Consider the following 20,018-nt stretch of genomic DNA (forward strand, 5'->3'; position numbering starts at 1 on the left):
GTCGCCTGGTTGGAGAATGGCAGACTCTTGGTTTTTTATTATTTATTTATTTTTATTAGGGAAGTTATGAGTTAGAGAACAATCATGCGTACCATACCACCCTGAATGTGCTCGATCTTGCCTTACTCTTATTTAATCACTCTGCAGAATTCACTTCCACATGGGAACATTTTCTTTCCAGTGTTTCTTAAAACACCCTATCATTTCTGTCTCTCATTTTTCCCGCTCTTGACAGAACATGCTATTGCAAATGTTGTATTTTCCAACTCACTGTACTGTAACAACCCTAGTGTAAGTATGATGACAACTGGCACTTGGCCTCATTGGAAGGTAGACAGTTGGGAGTGGTGAGAATTGAGGCATCTGTGGAGCTCATGCCCTGGCTAAAGGCGGCAGCTGCTCCTGTGTCCAGCTCAGTGTTGCCAGATAGTCTGATTTTTTTTTTTCTATTAGAAGCCAGAAATCCGGATTGTTGTAAGTCTCCCAGTTTTTAAATATTGACAACTAATTAAAAAGTTTTAAAAAGCAGTTTCTAGGCTAAATAACACATACCTGCAGGCCAGATATACCTGCCGGCCACCATTTTGCAGTCTCTGGTCTAACTCACTGAGCTTATAACTTATCTGATAAAACAGACTCATCAAGCCAGTGTTTTTTTGAGTAAGGTGTTGTGTACCAGATACTTGGAATGTACACTACGGATTAGAAACTGTCACCATAATTTTATTGAATCATAGCACCAGAGAATGTTGGAAATGGAAAGGAACTTGAAAATATCTAGTCATACGTTTACCAAACCATGGTGTAAATGAGATGATTATAAGGTGGTTCAGAGATGAGTGGTTTCTATTTTTAATAGCTGTGCTTTTATTATTACCTTTTTATGTGACTATGTGAAAGAGTTCTATTTATTTTAGCATTTTCTTTTATCTGCCCAGGTTTTTCTTTTATATATATGTATGTATTTTTAATTAGAGATATTGTGAGCTTACCAAACAATCATGCATAATGTGCAGAATTCCTGTACATCACCCCTCCACAACACCTTGCGCTATTGTGGAACATTTGTTACAGATTATGGTCAGTAATCTATGGTTCATAGCTTACTTTCGTTATATTTTTTCCATACACCTCTCTGTTATTAGTATTATACATTTGTTTTAGTTCTGTACATTTGTACTGTTAACCACAGTCCATCTTCCACCACATGGTTCACTGTTTTATACAGTCCAAGCCTTGTACAGTCCATCCAAAGTGTACACTCATAGGCTCTCACTTTCGTCAGAGTTGTGTTGTTGTTGCCATAGTAAATTTTTGAACCTTTTCCATAGTCAAAAAAAAAAAAAAAAAGCCATACCTCCCTGTCATTGACCCTTAGCATTGATAGAATACCTTCTTTGACATTGATGCAAGAATATTACAATATTGCTAATTATAGTCCTAAGTTACATTAACTGTATTTTTCCCATGGGTCACCATATTCTTACCCCCATGCAATAGTGACACGCATTTGTTCTAGTTTTTAGAAAGACATTCTTGTGTTTGTAATGTTAACCACAATTCTCATCAACCTCTGGGTTCATTATGTTATTCAGTCCCTAGGTTATTCTCTAGCTTTTTTTGAATTGGCATTTATGTCCCTAGAGTACCCTTTTCAGCCACAAACCCACTTATAAACTAACAATTTCACTATAATGTGTTAACATCGACTCTACCTATTTCCACACTTTTACAGGCAAGCTAATTAAAAATTCTACACACATTAAGCATCAGTATCCCTTCTCAGCCCTCATCCTCTCTCCTGGTAACCTATACTTCTAGGTTTTAACTCCATGTTGACTCTTTGTATTTAGTTCATATTAGTGAGACCATACAATATTTGTCCTTTTGTGTGTGGCTTACTTCACTTAGCATAATGTCCTCAAGGTTCATCCATGTTGTCCTATGTATCACAATTTCATTTCTTCTTAGAGCAGTATAGTATTCCTTCATACGTATGTACCACAGTTTGTTTAACCTTTCATCGGTTGTAAGGCACTTGGGTTGTTTCCATCTTTTGACAATTGTGAACATTGCACTATGAACATCTAGTTATGCTTTTTATCTTTAAAAGCATTGAAAACATATAATTAACATACAAAACCTGTGATTTTGTGGCTATCATTACTTAAGGTAAGTTAATTTAAGAGCACTGTTAAGGATATAATAACAAGTGGTGCATTAATGTGGCAGTAATTATGAAGGTGGTCTGAGAATGACCAGTTGATGTAGTTAAAACATCTTTTTTCAGGTGAAGAGCTGGATATAGGTGATTATGACTGTGGCTGGGGAGTTTTCTAACATCATTCAAATTGCTTTTGTTTTTCTTTTTTAACTTTTCCTGTTTGTTTGTCTTTTAAAATATTTATTTCTCCTCCTCCCTCTCGTTTTGTGCTTGCTGTCTGCTCTCTCTGTGTTCTTCTGTTTCTGTTTGTCTTCTCTTTAGGCGGTACTGGGAACTGATCTCGGGACCTTCCAGAGTGGGAGAGAAGCACTCAATCTCCTGCGCCACCTCAGCTCCCTGGTCTGCTGCACCTCCCTTTGTCTCTCTGTGTCTTTTTGTTGTGTCATCTTGCCATGCCAGCTCTCAGCTCGGGCTAACACTCCTGCACAGGCCAGCACTCCATGCAGGCCAGCTCTACCCGGCCAGCTCGCCTTTCACCAGGAGACCCCAGGAACCAAACCCCTGACCTCCTGTATGGTGAATGGGAGCCCAGTTGCTTGAGCCACATCCATCTGTCTCCCCATTCGAGTTTTTTGGTCCTTTAAGAAAAGCATATAATATTGATATTTTCCCATAAATTGATTTGCCGATTTAAAGAGCTGTGGTGTATGAAATTCTCTGTGGAAATGAAAATACTTAATGCTATCTCTATGGGAACTTGTAGACTAAGCACAGAACTCATAAAAATATTGACTTGGGGAAGCAGATATGGCTCAAGTGACAGCTTTTCTGCCTACCATATGGGAGGACCTGGGTTTGATGCCGGAGCCTCTTGGTGAAAAAGAAGAAGAGAAAGCATGCCCGCATGGCAAACCAGTGCCCATGCAAGTGCCCACATGGTGAGCCAGTGCCTGCACAAGTGAGTCACACAGCAAGATGATGACCCATCAAAAGAGAGACAAGGGGAGAGTCAGGGTGAAGTGCAGCAGAAACCAGGAACTAAGATGGCATGATTGACAGGGAACCTCTCTCCACATCAGAGGTCCCCAGGATCAAATCCTGGTGAATCCTAGACGAGAGAAAATGACAAGAGAAGACAATACAGACAGCAAAACAAAAACAAACAAAAAAAAACCCAAATAGGGCAGAAGGAGGCGAAGGGGGAAAGATAAATAAATGAATCTTTAAAATATATATATATAGAGAGAGAGAGAAACTTGTTTGAAAATCCCCCAAAAGGAAGAGTTAAAATGGTTATTTTGGCTTTATCTAGAGTGATGGCCTTTTTGGTTAATGTGATATTTTATAAATCCATATGTTTACTTCTTAAAGTGTAGACATGAGTTATTTACTTCATAAATTCCCAGAACTAGTTTAAAAAAAAAACAACACCTGGTGCTGAGCCTATTCCACTTAAACAGTTTTTTACAGAATATCAATTTTAAATTTAGTATATCTTCAACTATGACATCAGAAATCTCATGCTAAATTCTAGGTTTACAGGTTTGGGAAAAGTAAAGCAGTAGGAGGCTTGTCACTTCCTAAAGGTCCATGAGAAGTCACAACAGAGAGCTCCTCTTTTGTCCTAGAGGAACCAGAGCTGGTTAAAATCCAACTCGCACTTCCAAGTTGTGGGTAGGGCCCTGGGCAGAACAATGTGACTTATGAAGGAAGAAGTGTAAAAGTCAGAGGGATTTAAGTGTTCCACAAAGGGAAACTTGAAGTCATAGCAGATGCTGCTTAAGTGTTTCCAGATTTCATGGGACTTGTCTTCTGTTAGCACAATCAGATTGGCTTTAGGGAGTACTTACTTGTACCCTTTGTTTTCTGAATTGTGACTCAAAGAATTTTGACATAATCTACTGCTCTCCCACTCTTGTTTTTCCTGATAATGCCCATGTGTGTGTTTATGTACTTGGTATGTATAGGGACTGATCAAACCTCAAAGGATGGAGCGCAGGAGGTAGTGAAGGAGATCTTAGAAGATGTTGTCACATTTGCTGTTAAAGGTAAGAACTAAGGACCCAGCTTTTCCTCTTCGCTCATTCCTCCAAAAAAGTCTTTAGACAAATATTTTAGTGGTAGATGTTTTTTATTCCCCCCCCTAGTGAAACTCATGCTTCTCCCTGCCCATCTTTCATATGGAATCCAAAATTTATCTTTTTTTATTGATTGATTTTATTCTCATTTGAGGTAGGGTCAGGGAGCACAGTCTGATCATGTTAGAGTTGGGTATTTCACATGGAGAAACAAAGGTTCACTCCTAAATACTTTCTGTAAATCAAGGGGTATGCAGGTTTTTCCAGGAGGGGATTGTGAGCCCCAAGATCTTGCTGCTGAATTTTCATTGCGAGCCATTGATGCAATAGCGACCATTCCACACATCAGTGGGTGTTGGGTGAACAAGAAGTTTCATTCATTTTATTAGCCTTCATAACTCCCTCAGTTTCATGGTATGATTTCAGTGGGTGTATACTTTTATAGCTCAGAATGACTGTTGGATGATTTTCTTTCTTTCCTTTGCCCAAAATCTCAGGTCAGTGGCTGTCCATTGAATGCTTAGCTCCATTGCTGTAAACCAATAATGGTTTATCAGTTTAGTGGGTTGCAGTCAGCAGTTTTTTAAAATGAAAGTGAATGTAGTAGGAATATAAACAATATATATATTTTTTAATTAGAGAAGTTGTAGGTTTACAGAAATATCATGCAAAAAATAGAGTTCCCAAATACCCCCATTTTTAACAATCTGCCTTAGTGTAAAGAATATAAACAATTTAATGGCACTGTACATGGTAATGTTAAGTATTATTATTTATGTGCATGCCTGTATTGCTTATTCAGGGTTATTGTCAAAGAAATTTGAAAGCCGCTGTCCTAAGCCCTATTGTTTTGTTAAGTTACAGTACTATAAAACTATATGCAGACATACCATTATATTTTTTTAATTCCTTGTAGAAATAGTTTTAAAATAGAATCATTTCATTTCTACCTTTAGATTTTTTTCTGGGATCTATATAAGGAGTCATCACAAGAAGCATCACAGTTGTTTTTCCAGTGCCAGCTTGATAAATAAAAATATTTATAAAGCACACAATAGGCACTTGATAAATATTTGTTGAATAAATACATGCTTTGTAAAACTGTAATTGAAGATCCTGCTAATCATTAAGTTGTTCAGTATCCCTTATATAAAGATCCATATGGTAATTCCTCATAGAGTTCAGGTCTGTTAATCATCAGATATGCTTTCCTTCATTTAATGAGATCTGTTTAATTCTTTGTCTAACTTCCTTTCATAGGGCTTTCAGGAAGCTCAGGGCTACATTTTCTTTGTGACTGAGGTTTTCTGTCCTGTCAAACTCTTTTCATTGACAGGACTCTTCTCTAACCCTTACATTAATGGCCCTTTTTTAAAATCAATGCCTTTCATGTTTAGCTGCTTCTAATCTCTTCCAGAATGGGGTGGGCAGAGCTGCTGCATTGCACAATTCTGGGGGCACCATCGACATGGCTTACAAGATGAGCAAAGCCCCCTGGAGTGAGTCGTGCATTGCTGTGGCCCTGGAATTGGGGCTGAGGATTATAGACACATGCAAAGCTTAAGCACCACTTGGACCAGGCCTCTTTTGGTCTTCTGTCAGTCACGGGATAGTGATGAGGAGAAATGGGGGGAAAGGGTAGCTGGGAAGTTATGCGAGTAACTTCTTGGTAGCAGGCAGCCTTTTAGAATGAGTACTAATTTGGTGATGACTTTTGCACTTGTGTTTTTAAGAAGCAGCAGAAAAACATGGTGTGCCAGAACCTGAGAGGGTCCTCGGACTGGAGTGCCAGGAATGTGCTGTGCCTCCAGGAGTTGATGAAAACTCACAGACCAACGGGATAGCAGACGACAGGCAGTCCTTGTCATCTGCAGATAATCTGGTATACCAATCATCCTCTCCTATAAATTTGTTTCAGTTTTTACTCTCTTAGAAGATGCCAAACAGAATCTCAGTTTAAGAAGGGAGGAAAGAAGCAAGCCCTATTCCATTATTAATCACAAAATCATGGCCTGATATTTCATGTATTAGCAGGCTTGCTTCCTGGAACATGCTAATGTTGGATGTATATGACACTGTTATTAAACCTGGTTTCTTTTTTAAAAACTAGTATGCTCTACCCTTTTTCTTGCCTCTCAAAATAATGTGCATTCATTAAAGGAAAATAACATATAGGGAAATAAAAATCATCCATAATCCTATAACCCAGAGATACTATTGTTAACATTGTCTATATCCTTCTAGATTTTTCTCCCACTTGCATATTTTTTCCTACCTAAAAGGAATAATACAATATACATACTGCTTTGTGACCTGCTTTTTAAACTTAATGTATATTATGAACATCCTTGCAAGGCTATAAATATGTCTGCCATATTATTATTTTTTCAATAATTTTATCCTTTTGAAAATGTTACATATAAACAGTCATAACAGGAAGTAATACACCTGAAGTCCCACCATCCCGAGGTGGTCCCTGTTACCCTTTGGTGAACATCCCTTCAGAAACCACTCTATACCTTTTCACAAGTGTTCCTCACTTTGTAGACATTTTTCCACCCTCATTGCCACCCTCCACCAATGAAGTTTTAATGTTATACTGTATTTCTGTTTATGTACTGTATGTATATTTGTGCTTTCTACATAAAAAGAGTAAGACTTTTTCATCCCATCAAGAACCAGTGATTACCCAGTTGAAGGTGGTATCAGCCTGGTTGAGAACGCATGCTTTTTACACTAGAGGGACATTCTTGGATCCAGAGGAACTCCTGTCGTAGATACTAAGCTGTGACTTGCTTTGTTTACTCAACACTATGTCATTGACATCTCTTCCCACATCAGTGCATATAAATCTGATTGATTTTTTAATGGTCATATAAAATTCTATCCTATGGATTACTATAACCTTTTCAACCACTCTATATTAAATTATTTCACTGTTATCACAGGATACAGTTCTATAACAGACGTCCTTGTAGCTAAATCTTTGTGCACATCCTTGCTTCTTTCTTTAAGATAAATTCCTTTAAGTGATATTGGCTAGATCAAAAGGCTTGGAAGCTTTTAAGGTTTCCTTAACACCAAATTAGCCTTCTGGAAAATAATATCTGAGTCCCTGCCCACCCTTAGGGTATTAGTACCTATTTTCCCATTCTTTTGTTGAGACGAACAATACTAATTGAATCTCTTTCAGTCTGATAAGAGAAGTAGTAATAAGGTTATTTTGGTTTATTTTCCATATATGTTTCTTGGTGAATTGCTTGTTCATAACTTTTACCTGTTTTTCATTTGGAAGAGGGATCCATGTTTCCTTAATACATTGTCCAAACTTTATGTATACTGAGAATATTAATCCTTGTCATATTGTTACAATTATTTTTCTATTAAGTTTTTTGTTTTTAAATGTGGCTTTTTTAGGTTAGAGGTTTATTTTAAAACACCCATCATTTTTTTCCTGTTTATTCTGCAGTAATAGTCTTAGAATTTTACCTTCCTTACTCCAAAGTAACAAAAATATGTACCTATATTTGTTTTATATTTTCATGGTTTAACTTTTGATCATGTATCATTTTAAACCCACCTATACCAACTTTCTGAAGGACAAGGAACAAGGTTTCATAATTTCTGTAATGACTCCCCCATAGCTCCTATTTTGTCATACTCTCCCCTCTCCCAAGTCCCTTACCTCCCTGTCGAATAAATATAAAAATTTTAATTTCCATGTGGTAAATATGTTTTTTAATTTTGGAAAGAGTTATCCTTTTGTTTTGACCCTTTGATGTTTCTTTTATTAGGAATCAGACACACAAGGACATCAAGTGGCTTCTAAGTTCTCTCACATTCTGCAGAAGGATGCCTTCCTTGTGTTCCGCTCCCTTTGCAAACTGTCCATGAAACCGCTTGGTGAAGGTCCCCCAGATCCAAAGTAAGTAGACAGCAATTCATAATCAATACATTGAAATGTGCCATCTTTTTACTCTTACGTGGATTTGATCTCCTTTGGTGGTCAGGGAGCGGCAGGACACAGGCCCTACCTTGGATACAGATTTAAGCCCCAGATTCAAACCAGGGAAGCCAGGATTTTCTTTAATGTGAACTAACTGTTACAAGGATGGCAGAAATGTGAAGTGAAGAAAGCAGAGGCTTTGGAAGCAGAGAGAGCTGTATTGAAATACCAGCTCCTCCTCTTTATACTAGCTTGTGCCTATGTGATTTCCTGAGACTCACCTGTGGGAATATGGAAAAACACCTTACAGGATTGATGATTAAATGAAATAGTATAGATGATATACCAAGCACAGGGCTTTACACTTTAAAAAAGATTTTATAATCACTATTGTTATCATTATTTTTAGTCATTAGTAATGATCCACAACTTTTCTGTTGAGAAATCCAGCTGGTATTATGATGATATTAGGAAAATGGTTTATAAAAGTTTCCTACTTCTTACCATCCCTGAACTCTAGGGTAGATGTGGGGGGCAGATAAACAAAACCATCTTTGTTGTTGCTTTCATTTGTGAAAGACTGCCAAGGCAAAATACCAGGAATGGGTTGGCTTTTACAAGGGGGTTTATGAACTTATAAGCTTGCAGTTCGGAGGCTGAGAAAAATATCCAAATCAGGGCATCCAGCGAAGCTCTCTACTGAAGACAAGCTTGCTGGTAATCCTGGATTCCTGTCACATGGCAGAGTGCAGTGGTGGCATCTGCAGTCCTTCCCTTCTCCTCCGGGTCTTGTTGCTCTCTGCCTCTGATTTCCTCAAGATTTCTTTCTGCTTCTGTGGCTTTCTCTCTCCTGGGTTCCTTTGATTTCAGCTTCTACCTTTTGGGACTTTCTCAGCTTCTGGGGGTTTTTCTCTCTCTCTGTAGTGGCCTCTCTCCGTATTCATCCCATTTATAAAGGACTCCAGTAAGAGGATTAAGATCCAACCTGGGTCATGCCCTACTGAAGTACTCTAATCAAATGCCCTTAACTGATGTGATCTAATAAAAAACTCCCGCATACAGTAGGTTCACACCCACAGGGATGAATTAGCTCTAAGGCAGAGATTCTTAACATTTTTTGTTCCGCGGGCCCCTTTACCAGTCAGGTGAAAACCACAGATCCCTTAGTAAATCCACACTATACTGTATATTATTTAATAAATATATCACACCAACAAAACCCCACAAGAATAATGTTTTTTTGAATTTCAGTTCAAGCTCATGGACCCCTTGTTAAGAACCCCTGCTCTAAGGACACTATCTTTTCTTGGACCCATGAAAGCCTCAAACTACCACAGTTGTATATAAGGACTAAGTGGTACAGATCTCTTAGCCTCATATGAAATGATGTGATATAATTGATTCTGCCAGTTTATTTGCAGTACTACCTCTTCAGAGCCACTTGACACTTACTTTGCTCCTGCTGTATTCTCTGCTTTGAGGCAGGGAGAGACCAAAAGAATAGGAGGAGAGCAGATGTGCCTTAAGTGATTGAGTGCCTGCTTTCCACATGGGAGGTCCTGGGTTCAATCCTTTGTCCCTGGTACCTCAAAAAGAAAGAAAGAATAGGTCCCGCCTTGTACCATCTGCCCTTAATCTTCTTAACATTTAGATGCTGTTGCTAATTCTTAATTCACTGGCCTCTCAGAAATTGCTGCTCACTGGTAGAGGAGTGAGGCCTTCTTAAACAACTGTTTTACTTTTCTTTTTTTAAAAGATTAAAAAAAAATTTCTCTCCCCTTCCATCCCCATTGTCTGCTCCCTCTGTCCTTTCACTGTGTGTTCTTTTTTTTTTTTTAAGATTCATTTTATTTATTTCTCTCCCTTCCCCCCCCATCCCAGTTGTCTGTTCTCTTGTCCATTTGCTGCGTGGTGTTCTTTTTTGTCCGCTTCTGTTGTTGTCAGTGGCATGGGAATCTATCTCTTTGTTGCATCGCCTTGCTGCGTCAACTCTCCACGTGTGCGGCGCCATTCCTGGGCAGGCTGCACTTTCTTTCACGTTGGGCAGCTCTCCTTATGGGGCGCACTCCTTGCGCGTGGGGCTTCCCTACGCCGGGGGCACCCCAGCATGGCAACAGCACTGTGCGTGGGCCAGCTCCACACAGGTCACGGAGGCCTGGGGTTTGAACTGCAGGGCTCCCATGTGGTAGACGGATGCCCTGTCCACCGGGCCAAATCACCTTCCCTGTGTGTTCTTCTTTGTCCACTTGTGTTCTTGTCAGCAGCACCGGGAATCTGTGTCTCTCTGTTGCGTCAATTTGCTGCGTCAGCTCTCCATGTGTGTGGCACCACTCCTGGGCAAGCTGTGCTTTTTTCACGCGGGGCGGCTCTCCTTGAGGGGTGCACTCCTTGCACATGGGGCTCCTCTACGCAGAGGATGCCCCTGTGTGGCACGGCACTCCTGGCATGCATCAGCACTGCTCGTGGGCCAGCTCACCACACGGGTGAGAAGGCACTGGGTTTGAACCCTGAACCTCCTATGTGGTAGACGGACACTCTGTCAGTTGAGCCAAATCCACTTTTCTATTTTACATTTTATCTTTTAACACTCGTTTTTCTTTGCCAGATCCCATGAGCTGCGTTCCAAGGTGGTTTCCCTACAGCTGCTCCTCTCTGTGTTGCAAAATGCCGGCCCAGTCTTCAGGACTCATGAGATGTTCATCAATGCAATCAAGCAATATCTCTGCGTGGCGTTGTCCAAAAATGGCGTTTCTTCCGTGCCTGATGTCTTTGAGCTCTCTCTTGCCATTTTTCTTACTCTTCTTTCAAATTTTAAAATGCACTTGAAAATGCAGATTGAGGTATGGATTCCAAATTTAATTTTTTGATTGATAATATGTAAACCAAATGAGTTAACTGTTGGTATCACAGTGACTGGGAACCAGTTGTTCGATCTACTTGTTGGCACCCCAAAGAGGAACTTTTTGAGTGAGAGAAAATACCTTTTTGTAAAGAAACCAATGTCTGCAAATATTGTGTGCCTTTTGTTTTAATTGCAATTTAAATGGTATGGTCCAGAAACTGGACTTGGTGCCTCAAATATGTTTGGTCTGTGAATTGTTGGAAATAACTTGATTCCAAATTGAGAAATCAGGTTTGATATGAAAATCCAAATTTCTGGTTTCTCTCAAAAAATCCCAGCACTGGCACATGGCAGCTCTTGGCGGGAGCTGAGCAGCTGCTCCCTCTGCTGGGGCTTATACCCCGCCCTTCTTGCTGTTCCCACTCTCAGGCCAGGCTCCAGATGCCATATTTTCCTTCTGCCCAGGCTACTTCCCATGTTCTAGAAACTGCCTGCCCTCTAAAAGCTTTGGCATTTCTGAGCCCTAATTTAACCTACCTATTGTTTTTTTCTTTGTCTTCATGCCATTTAGGTCTTTTTCAAAGAGATATTCCTGAACATTTTAGAAACATCAACTAGTTCCTTTGAGCACAGGTGGATGGTTATTCAGACTCTGACGAGGATCTGTGCAGGTATTTTATTCCTGAGGGTGCTCATTGGTTGCACTCACCTAGAAATGCTTTTTATGCTTTCATTTTTTCAACATTCTAGCCATGAACTCGACTTTTCACATTTTAGTGTGTTGGGAAATCGCTACTTTAAAGGCTAATTCTAGCCTAATAGCTAGTTACACCCCACCTCTCCTTCCCAGTTTGCTTGGGACCTTCCTGCTTTCAGCACTAAAAGTCCCTTGTGCTAGGGCACACCTCACTGTTGGCCAACCTCAATATCTTCAGTATTCAGAAAGTTCTTAAAATTTATTAAAGCCCATTTTCATAAGCCTCCAACTTCCTGGTACTTCCAACATACATTTCCTAATTGAGGTATGGCCTTCTGAATCAATAAATCAATGGCAAAAATTTTTGACAAAGGGATCTTTTTTACTTAGAAAATGTAACTGCTATTTGCCTTCAGAATTTCTAATACTTGCATGTTATTTTCCAAGATGCCCAGTGTGTGGTGGATATTTATGTCAACTATGACTGTGACTTAAATGCTGCTAACATTTTTGAGCGCCTCGTAAATGATTTGTCCAAAATCGCTCAGGGAAGAAGTGGACATGAGCTGGGAATGACACCTCTGCAGGTAACACTTTTATATCTAAAATTCATTCACTTCAATAAACATTTATTGAGTGCCACCATGTACTGTGCACTGTCCTCAGAGCTGGAGATATATGGCAGTGAACAAAGTATGCACACAATCCCTGCTGTCAGGAGACTATATTACAAGCAGACAATAAAGAAGTATGGTGATAAGTGTTGCAGAGAATAAAGCAGGGACAAAAAAGAAAGAATGCTGGAGGTGGGAGTGTTGTGATTTTTGACTAGGTCATCAGGGTGGTTTCTCTGAGAAGATGACATTTGAGCAAAGGAGAGTGCCTCTTTCTAGGAGACTGCCTTATTATTAAAGTGCCTACAAATAGAAAGGGAGCCTTAGCCTAAGGTCTTTGAATGAATTGGTCAGGTCTTTGAACTCCCTGGAATTATGTGTAGAATTTTGTTATGTGGGCATTTTTTCCTAGAAGACGGTCCATAGCTGCTGTCAGATTCACAGAGAGATCTATGCTTCCCAGGATGCTGTATTAGTTTTGAGTCTAAAATATTTGTGTGGCTTTTTTTTTTTTTTTAGATTATCTACAACTCATATTCAATTGCCACTTTAAGAAATGCCACTTTTTGCAAAACTATGGTGATAGTAAAAGATCAGTGGTTTTCAGAGTGGGGAGGATACTGCAGGATACAAGAGTGAAACTATTCTATGTGATACTTGAGTGGTGGATACGTGACATTATCCATTTGTCAAAACCCATAGAGCTGTACAACACAAAGAGTGAACCTTAATGCAATCTGTGGACTTGAGTTAATCATAGTCTATCAGTATTGGTTCACCAATGATAATAAATATTCACATTAATAAAAAAAAAAAAGAAATGCTACTTTTTTTAAAAAATCAGCATTTTTATTTGCTTGTAGGGTGAGCCTTTAAATGGAATGCATTTGTGGGTATTCATGGGATAAGATTGTGTCCAGAATTTCTCATTTGCTGCATGATTCAAGCAAGGTTCTTTTTTTATTTTTCAGAGAGTTCCCGGTTAAGAAAGATATATCCCATATTGCAGCTGCTAGGATGTTTGTAATGTTTAGAGATGCCCAGGGTTTTTCTAATGAGCCCTTAATTGTGTGTCCTGTTAATTGTTCCTTGGGTTTTATACTTGAAAAGCCCTTGTGTCAGAATCTATTATCCTTGCATAGCTCCCTAAGAGCACTGTAAATGACTGCACTTAAGTTATTGCTAAATCTCTGAGCCATGCCACTTTTGCCCTTAAGGAGCTCAGTCTGAGGAAGAAAGGACTGGAATGCCTGGTGTCCATTCTCAAGTGCATGGTGGAATGGAGCAAAGACCTATATGTGAATCCCAATCACCAGACCAGCCTGGGTAAGAGCATCACTGCCACCGCCTCCATTCATGTCAGGTTACTTGTGACTATCCGGAAAAGTTGTTTTGGTACAGTTTTCTTGTAACTTGTAACTGAGTAAACCATGCTAGTTTGCCATATACCTGTCGTATTTTAAAGGGTTAGCTTTTTATTCTTTTTTTTTTTTAGGAGGTTTCCCGGGAATTGAACCTGGGATCTCCTAGATGGGAGTCAGGAATTCAACCATTGAGCTACACCTACTCTTGGGTTAGCTTTTCATTGTCAGAATTTGGGGGAACCAGCATGAAGTTTATACTATAATTTTATCTTTCTGAAAGGAGAGCCAGTTATTCCAACATTTTTTCAGTAGTCTTTCCTTCCTTCACTGATTTGAAGCACCACCTTTATGATATTCTAAACTTCCATGAATATGTAAATCTGTTTCTTGACTTTTATATCTCTTCTCTTGATTTGTCTGTTCTTGTGCCAATACAACACTTTTCACCCAGCTTCACTTTCACTGGAATTTTGTTATAATTTTTGATAGCTGGTAACATAAATCCTACAGTTCATTGTCCTTCCTTAAGTGACCCAGATCTTTGTGTTTTCATATAAGTTTTAGAATTAGCTTACAATTAGCTTATCAAGTTCTGTGAAAAATATTTTTTTCTTCACAGTATAAAAAGTTTTTTTATTTTTAACTAATACTAGACGTACAGAAAAATTGGAAAAGTAGTGCAGAGAGTTTCCATGTATCCCTCACTCAGCTTTTCCTAATGTTTTCATCATTTACATAGTATAATTATCAGAAGCAGGAAATTAACATTGACACAATGCTGTTAACTAAACAAAAGATTAAGTTCACCAGTTTGGCCACCAATGTTCTTTTTTTGTTCCAGGATCCTATCCTGGATCTGATATTGCATTTTAGGTATTGTTTTTACCTTAGTGTCCTACATTCTTTAAAAGTTTCTCAGGTATGGTATCTGACTATATCTCAATAAAACTGCCTTAAAAAAAGTTTGTCTTTATTTTTTATAACCTTGACATTTTTGGAGAGTATTGATCAGTTTTTGTTTTTTTTTTTTAACTTTTTATTTGAAATACTTTCAGGACAGTTTCAAAATAGTAGAAACTCCATACCGAGAATGCCAGCATACCTCTATCTCTCCAGATACCCAGATCCACCAATTTTTAAAAACATTTAACATTTTGCCACATTTGCCTTAAATTTGTCTATTCTATTTATGAATTCATTTTCTCAACACTTGAGTATAAATTGTATACGTTCTATTTCTTGAACATTTAATGCTGCCATGTACATTTCCTAAGACCAAGGATTTGCAGTTCTATAACCACCTTAAGTGCAGTTATCAAATTGAAGAAACTTAACATTTATAAAAATCTTACATTCTATATTCTAATTTTTTCATATGTCCCAAAATGTCCTTTTGAGCCTTTTCTCCTCCCTTGTTAGATCCCATCCAGGATCACATATTGCATTTAATTTTCTCTTTAGTTGCTCTTTCTTTCTTTTTTTTTTTTTTAGTATGGGAATATATATACACTATGAATTTTCCTATCTGAAACCTCCCAGGCATTCCATTCAGCGGGACTGATCACATTCACAGTGTTGCAGTGCCCTTACCATCTTCCTTTACTAAAACTTTCCCATCTTCCCAGACAGAAACCCTACATGCATTATGCATTAACTAGCCATCCCTCTGCTTTCCCATCCCTGGAAACCTGTACTCTAATTTCTGTCTCTGTGAACTTAGATGTTCTCTAATATTTTCTTTGTAGTTACCATGGGACTTAAATTTAATGTCCAAAAACTATGATAGTATCATTTTCTTTGATACTACCTTAACTTCAAAAGTATACAAATATACCAGTATTCCTGTACCACTCTGACTCCTCTTCTTTTTGTAGTTCTTATCACAGAACACCTCAATCCAAAACCACTGATTTATTTTTACATTTTATGCATTTGCCTATTCTGTAGAAAGTACAGGAATGTTGGAAATCCCAGAAGGAGAAGGAAAAAGAGAAAGGGGCAGAGAGAATATTCAGAGAAATACTGGTAACAAGATTGCTGTTGTCCTTACCAGAGATCTCCGTTTGTTCATGTGCGTTGGTCTATTGTCTATTGCCCTTTCCTTTCAACCTGCAGAACTCTTTAGCATCTCTTGTAGGGCTGACTAGTGATGACAAAGTCTGTTAAGTTCTTATTTATCTGGGAATGTCTTAATCTGTCCTTCATTTTTGAAATACAGTTTTGCCAGATGTAGAATACTTGGTTGGCTTTTTTTTTTTCTTTTTTTTTTTCTTTCAGCACTTTAAATATGTCATCCCTTTGCCTTCTTGCCTCCATGGTTTCTGATGAGAAATTGGCATTTAATCTTATTGAGGCTCTCTTGTATGTGACATGTTGCTTCACTCTTAGGTCTTTCAGAATTCTCTCATTATCTTTGGCATTCGATGGTTTGATTATAATATGCTGCTATATGAGTGTTTGGGTTTATGTCCTGTTTGGAGTTCGTGAAGCATCTTGGATGTGTATATTCATGTCTTTCATTAAATTTGGATAGTTCTCAAGCCATTATTTTTTTGAATATCCTCTCTTCCCCTTTTTCTTCTTTCTTCTCCTGGGATTCCCACAATGTGTATTTATTTTGGTTTGCTTGATAGTGTCCCACAGATTCTCAAGCTCTTCACTTTTCTTCATTTTATTCCTCTTTTTGCTCCTCAGACTGGATGGTTTCACTTGTCTTATCTTCAAGTTTACCGAGTCTTTCTTCTGCCAGCTGAACTCCTCTAAGGAAGTTTTTATTTCTGTTACTGTGGGCTTCAGCTCTGTTTGGTTCCTTTTCATAATTTCTGTCTCTCTATTGATATTCTCTTTGTGTTCATCTATCATTTTCCTGATTTCCTTTAGTTCTTTGTCCATGTTTTCTTTTAGTTCTTCGCGCGTATTTATGGTCTTTTTTTAAGTCTTTGACTGCTATATCACAGGTCTGGTCCTCCCATTGATGGTTTCTAATGCTAAAGCATTAGAAGATTAAATTCTTCTCCTTCGGCAACTGGGTGTAGTTTAATGGTTGAGCCCCTGCTTCCCTTGTATGAGGTGCCAAGTTCAATCCCCAGGACCTCCTTAAAAAGACAAACAACTTCTCCTTTGCCTGGGTTGTCACTTCCTGTTTCTTTATATATCTGTAATCTTGGTCATCTTGATAATTTAATGTGTTTTTGCTGGAATTCAGATTCTGAGATATCTGTTTCTTAAGCTTATATCCAGCAAGTATTATGACAAAACTTCTTAGAATACCAGGAGCTACAAAAGAAAAAGAAAAAGGAGAAGAAGAAAACACCTTTCCCAGTCTTTACAGATTGATCTGCAGGAATAGTGTCCTTCAAAACCTATTCATACAATGAGTTTAGAAGATGGCTCGAGGCCAAAGCATAGAGGCCTCCTTGATCCTCTGTGCCTGAGTGTCTTGTTTTAGGTATGCATGTATGGCCCTAGGAATTTCCCTGTCTACGTGGATACAGATGTTTCTTCTTCCCAACCACAGTACTGTCTCTCCTAACAGCCAACAATCCTTGGCTCAGGCAGCCATATCTTGACTGCTCTCCCAAAGCATTCTATAGGAGAGCTCTGCAAGCTGCCTTCTACACACAGGGCAAATTCTGAAATGTCAAACCTGTGGTGAGTATCTTCCTCAGGCCAGCACCAGAGAGACTGGACCAGGCATATATGCTTCCTGTATGTGCATGAGGGCTACTTTGCTCCCTCCAGAACCAAGACCTGCACTGAGAGTGCGAGCTGGTGAGGGTTTGGGAGAGGGGCCAGCCAGGGTGCTATGAGATCCTACCACTTTTAAGTAAGTAGCCTTTTTCTTGATACAGTCCTTGCTGTGTTCCTGCAATTCTTTAACTTTCCTGGAGCTTTGAGACCAGAAAACTTGTTTCTTTCTATTCTTGCTGGTTTTTCAAAGCTTTTGTGGGAGGATAATATCCTAAAGGTTCTCTAGAAATGAGTTTTTAAGTAAAGTATCTGGGAGATAATCAAGGTTTTGTGCTTATGATCCTTACAGTAAATACCTTATTGTTATATGTCTGGAAAAGAGAACTGTGAACTCAGACTTGAGCTCAAATATATCTGTGTCCCATTTCCTTATTTGGTTTCCTTTGCCTTTGTGTCATTGCAGGCCAGGAAAGGCTTATGGATCAGGAAATGGGTGAAGGAAAAGGCCTTGACATGGCACGACGGAGCAGTGTGACATCCATGGAGTCCACAATGTCCTCAGGGACCCAAACAACTGTCCAGGATGATCCAGAGCAATTTGAGGTCATCAAGCAACAAAAAGAAATCATTGAGCATGGCATCGATCTGTGAGTGTGGCTGCCACTCTAGCAGAATCTCTTGAGGCATCTTACAAAGCCAGCTCTAACGTCTATCTGGGTACCTGGGACTGAATCCTAAAGGGCAAATGCCTATTACAAAAAGTACTTGTAGATGAGTCTAACTGAGCCAGGCAGAGTGGGAGAAATCCACAAGTGGACAGTCTAGGCTTGTTTTAATGGCTCTGTGAACATCAAGGATCCAGGCCCCTTTTTAGCTTTCTACTTAACTATGCTTAACACACATCTTTCATCTTCAGGGTTGCCTTATGGCGTAAGATAGCTGCTGTAGCACCAGCCATCACATATATTATGGAGGAAAAAAAGAGAGGAAGGGCAAAAAGAGTTTACCTTCCAGTTGAGTCAGCTTTTTGAAGAACCATTCCTAGAAGTACTCACATCACTTCTGCTCATACCTCACTAAACAATTTGTTTTGAACATTTTCTCTTTTTTTGTACTTACTTATTTTTTAATTTTTAAAAATTTAATTGCTTTTTTTAAAAAAGATACATATATGGGAAACGGACTTTGGCCCAGTGGTTAGGGCGTCCGTCTACCACATGGGAGGTCCGAGGTTCAAGCCCCAGGCCTCCTTGACCCGTGTGGAGCTGGCCAATGCGCAGTGCTGATGCGCGCAAGGAGTGCCCTGCTACACAGGGGTGTCCCCCGCGTAGGGGAGCCCCACGCGCAAGGAGTGCACCCATAAGGAGAGCCGCCCAGCGCGAAGGAGGGAGCAGCCTGCCAAGGAATGGCGCCGCCCACACTTCCCGTGCCGCTGACTACAACAGAAGCGGACAAAGAAACAAGATGCAGCAAAAAGACACAGAAAACAGACAACCGGGGCGGGGGGGAATTAAATAAATAAAAATAAATCTTTAAAAAAAAAAAAAAAGATACATAGGTCCCAAAAAATACTGCATTAAAAAAATATAAGAGGTTACCATATACCCCACACCCCGCCTCACTCCTCCCACATCAACAACCTCTGTCATCATTGTGGCACATTCATTGCATTTGATGAATACATTTTGGAGCACTGCTGCTCTGCATGGATTATAGTTTATGTTGTAGTTTACACGTAGTTTACACTCTCCCCCAGTCCATTCAGTGGGTTATGGTAGGATATATAATGTCCAGCATCTGTCCCTCCAATATCATTTAGGACAACTCCAAGTCCCAAAAATGCCCCCACATCACATCTCTTCTTCCCTCTCCCTGCCTCAGCAACTACCATGGCCACTGTCTCCATATCAGTGATAGTTTCTTCAATTGCTAGAGTCACAATAGTTCTATAGTAGAATACCAGTAAGTAGAATTTTATCACATAGCTGTACTTTGCTTAAGGGAGGGAGAAAAAAAAAGTAATTTTTATTTCAGATGGTTGTGTGCCCAACTAAGAAAATAGGGTTTTATTAGTGTTGGAAAAAGGGAGAATGGATGTTGGATGACAACCAGCAGACTCCACTACAGCTGGATCAGAGATTGAAGGTGGAATGAGTGATGACTCATTCATGGTGTTCTCTATTGTAATTTGCCTCAAATGCCAGATTTTCCTGATTTCCAAACTTTGAAATGGGCAATCTGTGTCCCATCTCTTGTTGAAACAGGTTCAACAAGAAACCCAAGAGGGGGATCCAGTTCCTCCAGGAGCAGGGCATGCTGGGAGCATCGGTTGAAGACATTGCCCAATTCCTACACCAGGAGGAGCGCCTGGATTCTGTAAGACTAGGGGTTTGGCACTCGCACGTGGGTTCCATTACATGATTCTGAGACTACCAACTTTAACCTAGAGATTGACTGACCCTGAGTGTCGTGGCTATTGTCCAAAACCCTGAATATAGCAGTTCTACTTATTTCTTTGGCCATTTTTGCAAAGAGCTGTTCGATGGAAGTAAACTAGTCTCCTGGCAGGTGGTTGTAAATTTGGTGAAACAGTGGCAAAGCTAGAAGTGTTCCTTGCCTGCTT

At 39.4% G+C, this 20,018-nt stretch overlaps 1 protein-coding gene across 1 annotated transcript in view; it reads left to right on the forward strand.

Moving 5' to 3' along the window:
- Positions 1-20,018, forward strand: part of ARFGEF2 (ARF guanine nucleotide exchange factor 2) — a 135,486-nt gene that overhangs the window by 38,839 nt on the left and 76,629 nt on the right. The window contains exons 7-15 of the mRNA XM_058287202.2: positions 4,132-4,212; positions 5,976-6,124; positions 8,037-8,167; positions 10,794-11,028; positions 11,602-11,701; positions 12,175-12,314; positions 13,559-13,667; positions 17,859-18,042; positions 19,660-19,771. Coding sequence (XP_058143185.1) covers positions 4,132-4,212; positions 5,976-6,124; positions 8,037-8,167; positions 10,794-11,028; positions 11,602-11,701; positions 12,175-12,314; positions 13,559-13,667; positions 17,859-18,042; positions 19,660-19,771 — 1,241 coding nt within the window. The remainder of the gene's footprint in view (positions 1-4,131; positions 4,213-5,975; positions 6,125-8,036; positions 8,168-10,793; positions 11,029-11,601; positions 11,702-12,174; positions 12,315-13,558; positions 13,668-17,858; positions 18,043-19,659; positions 19,772-20,018) is intronic.

Source organism: Dasypus novemcinctus, chromosome 24 (genome assembly GCF_030445035.2).
Source record: "Dasypus novemcinctus isolate mDasNov1 chromosome 24, mDasNov1.1.hap2, whole genome shotgun sequence".
Lineage (NCBI taxonomy): Eukaryota > Metazoa > Chordata > Mammalia > Cingulata > Dasypodidae > Dasypus > Dasypus novemcinctus.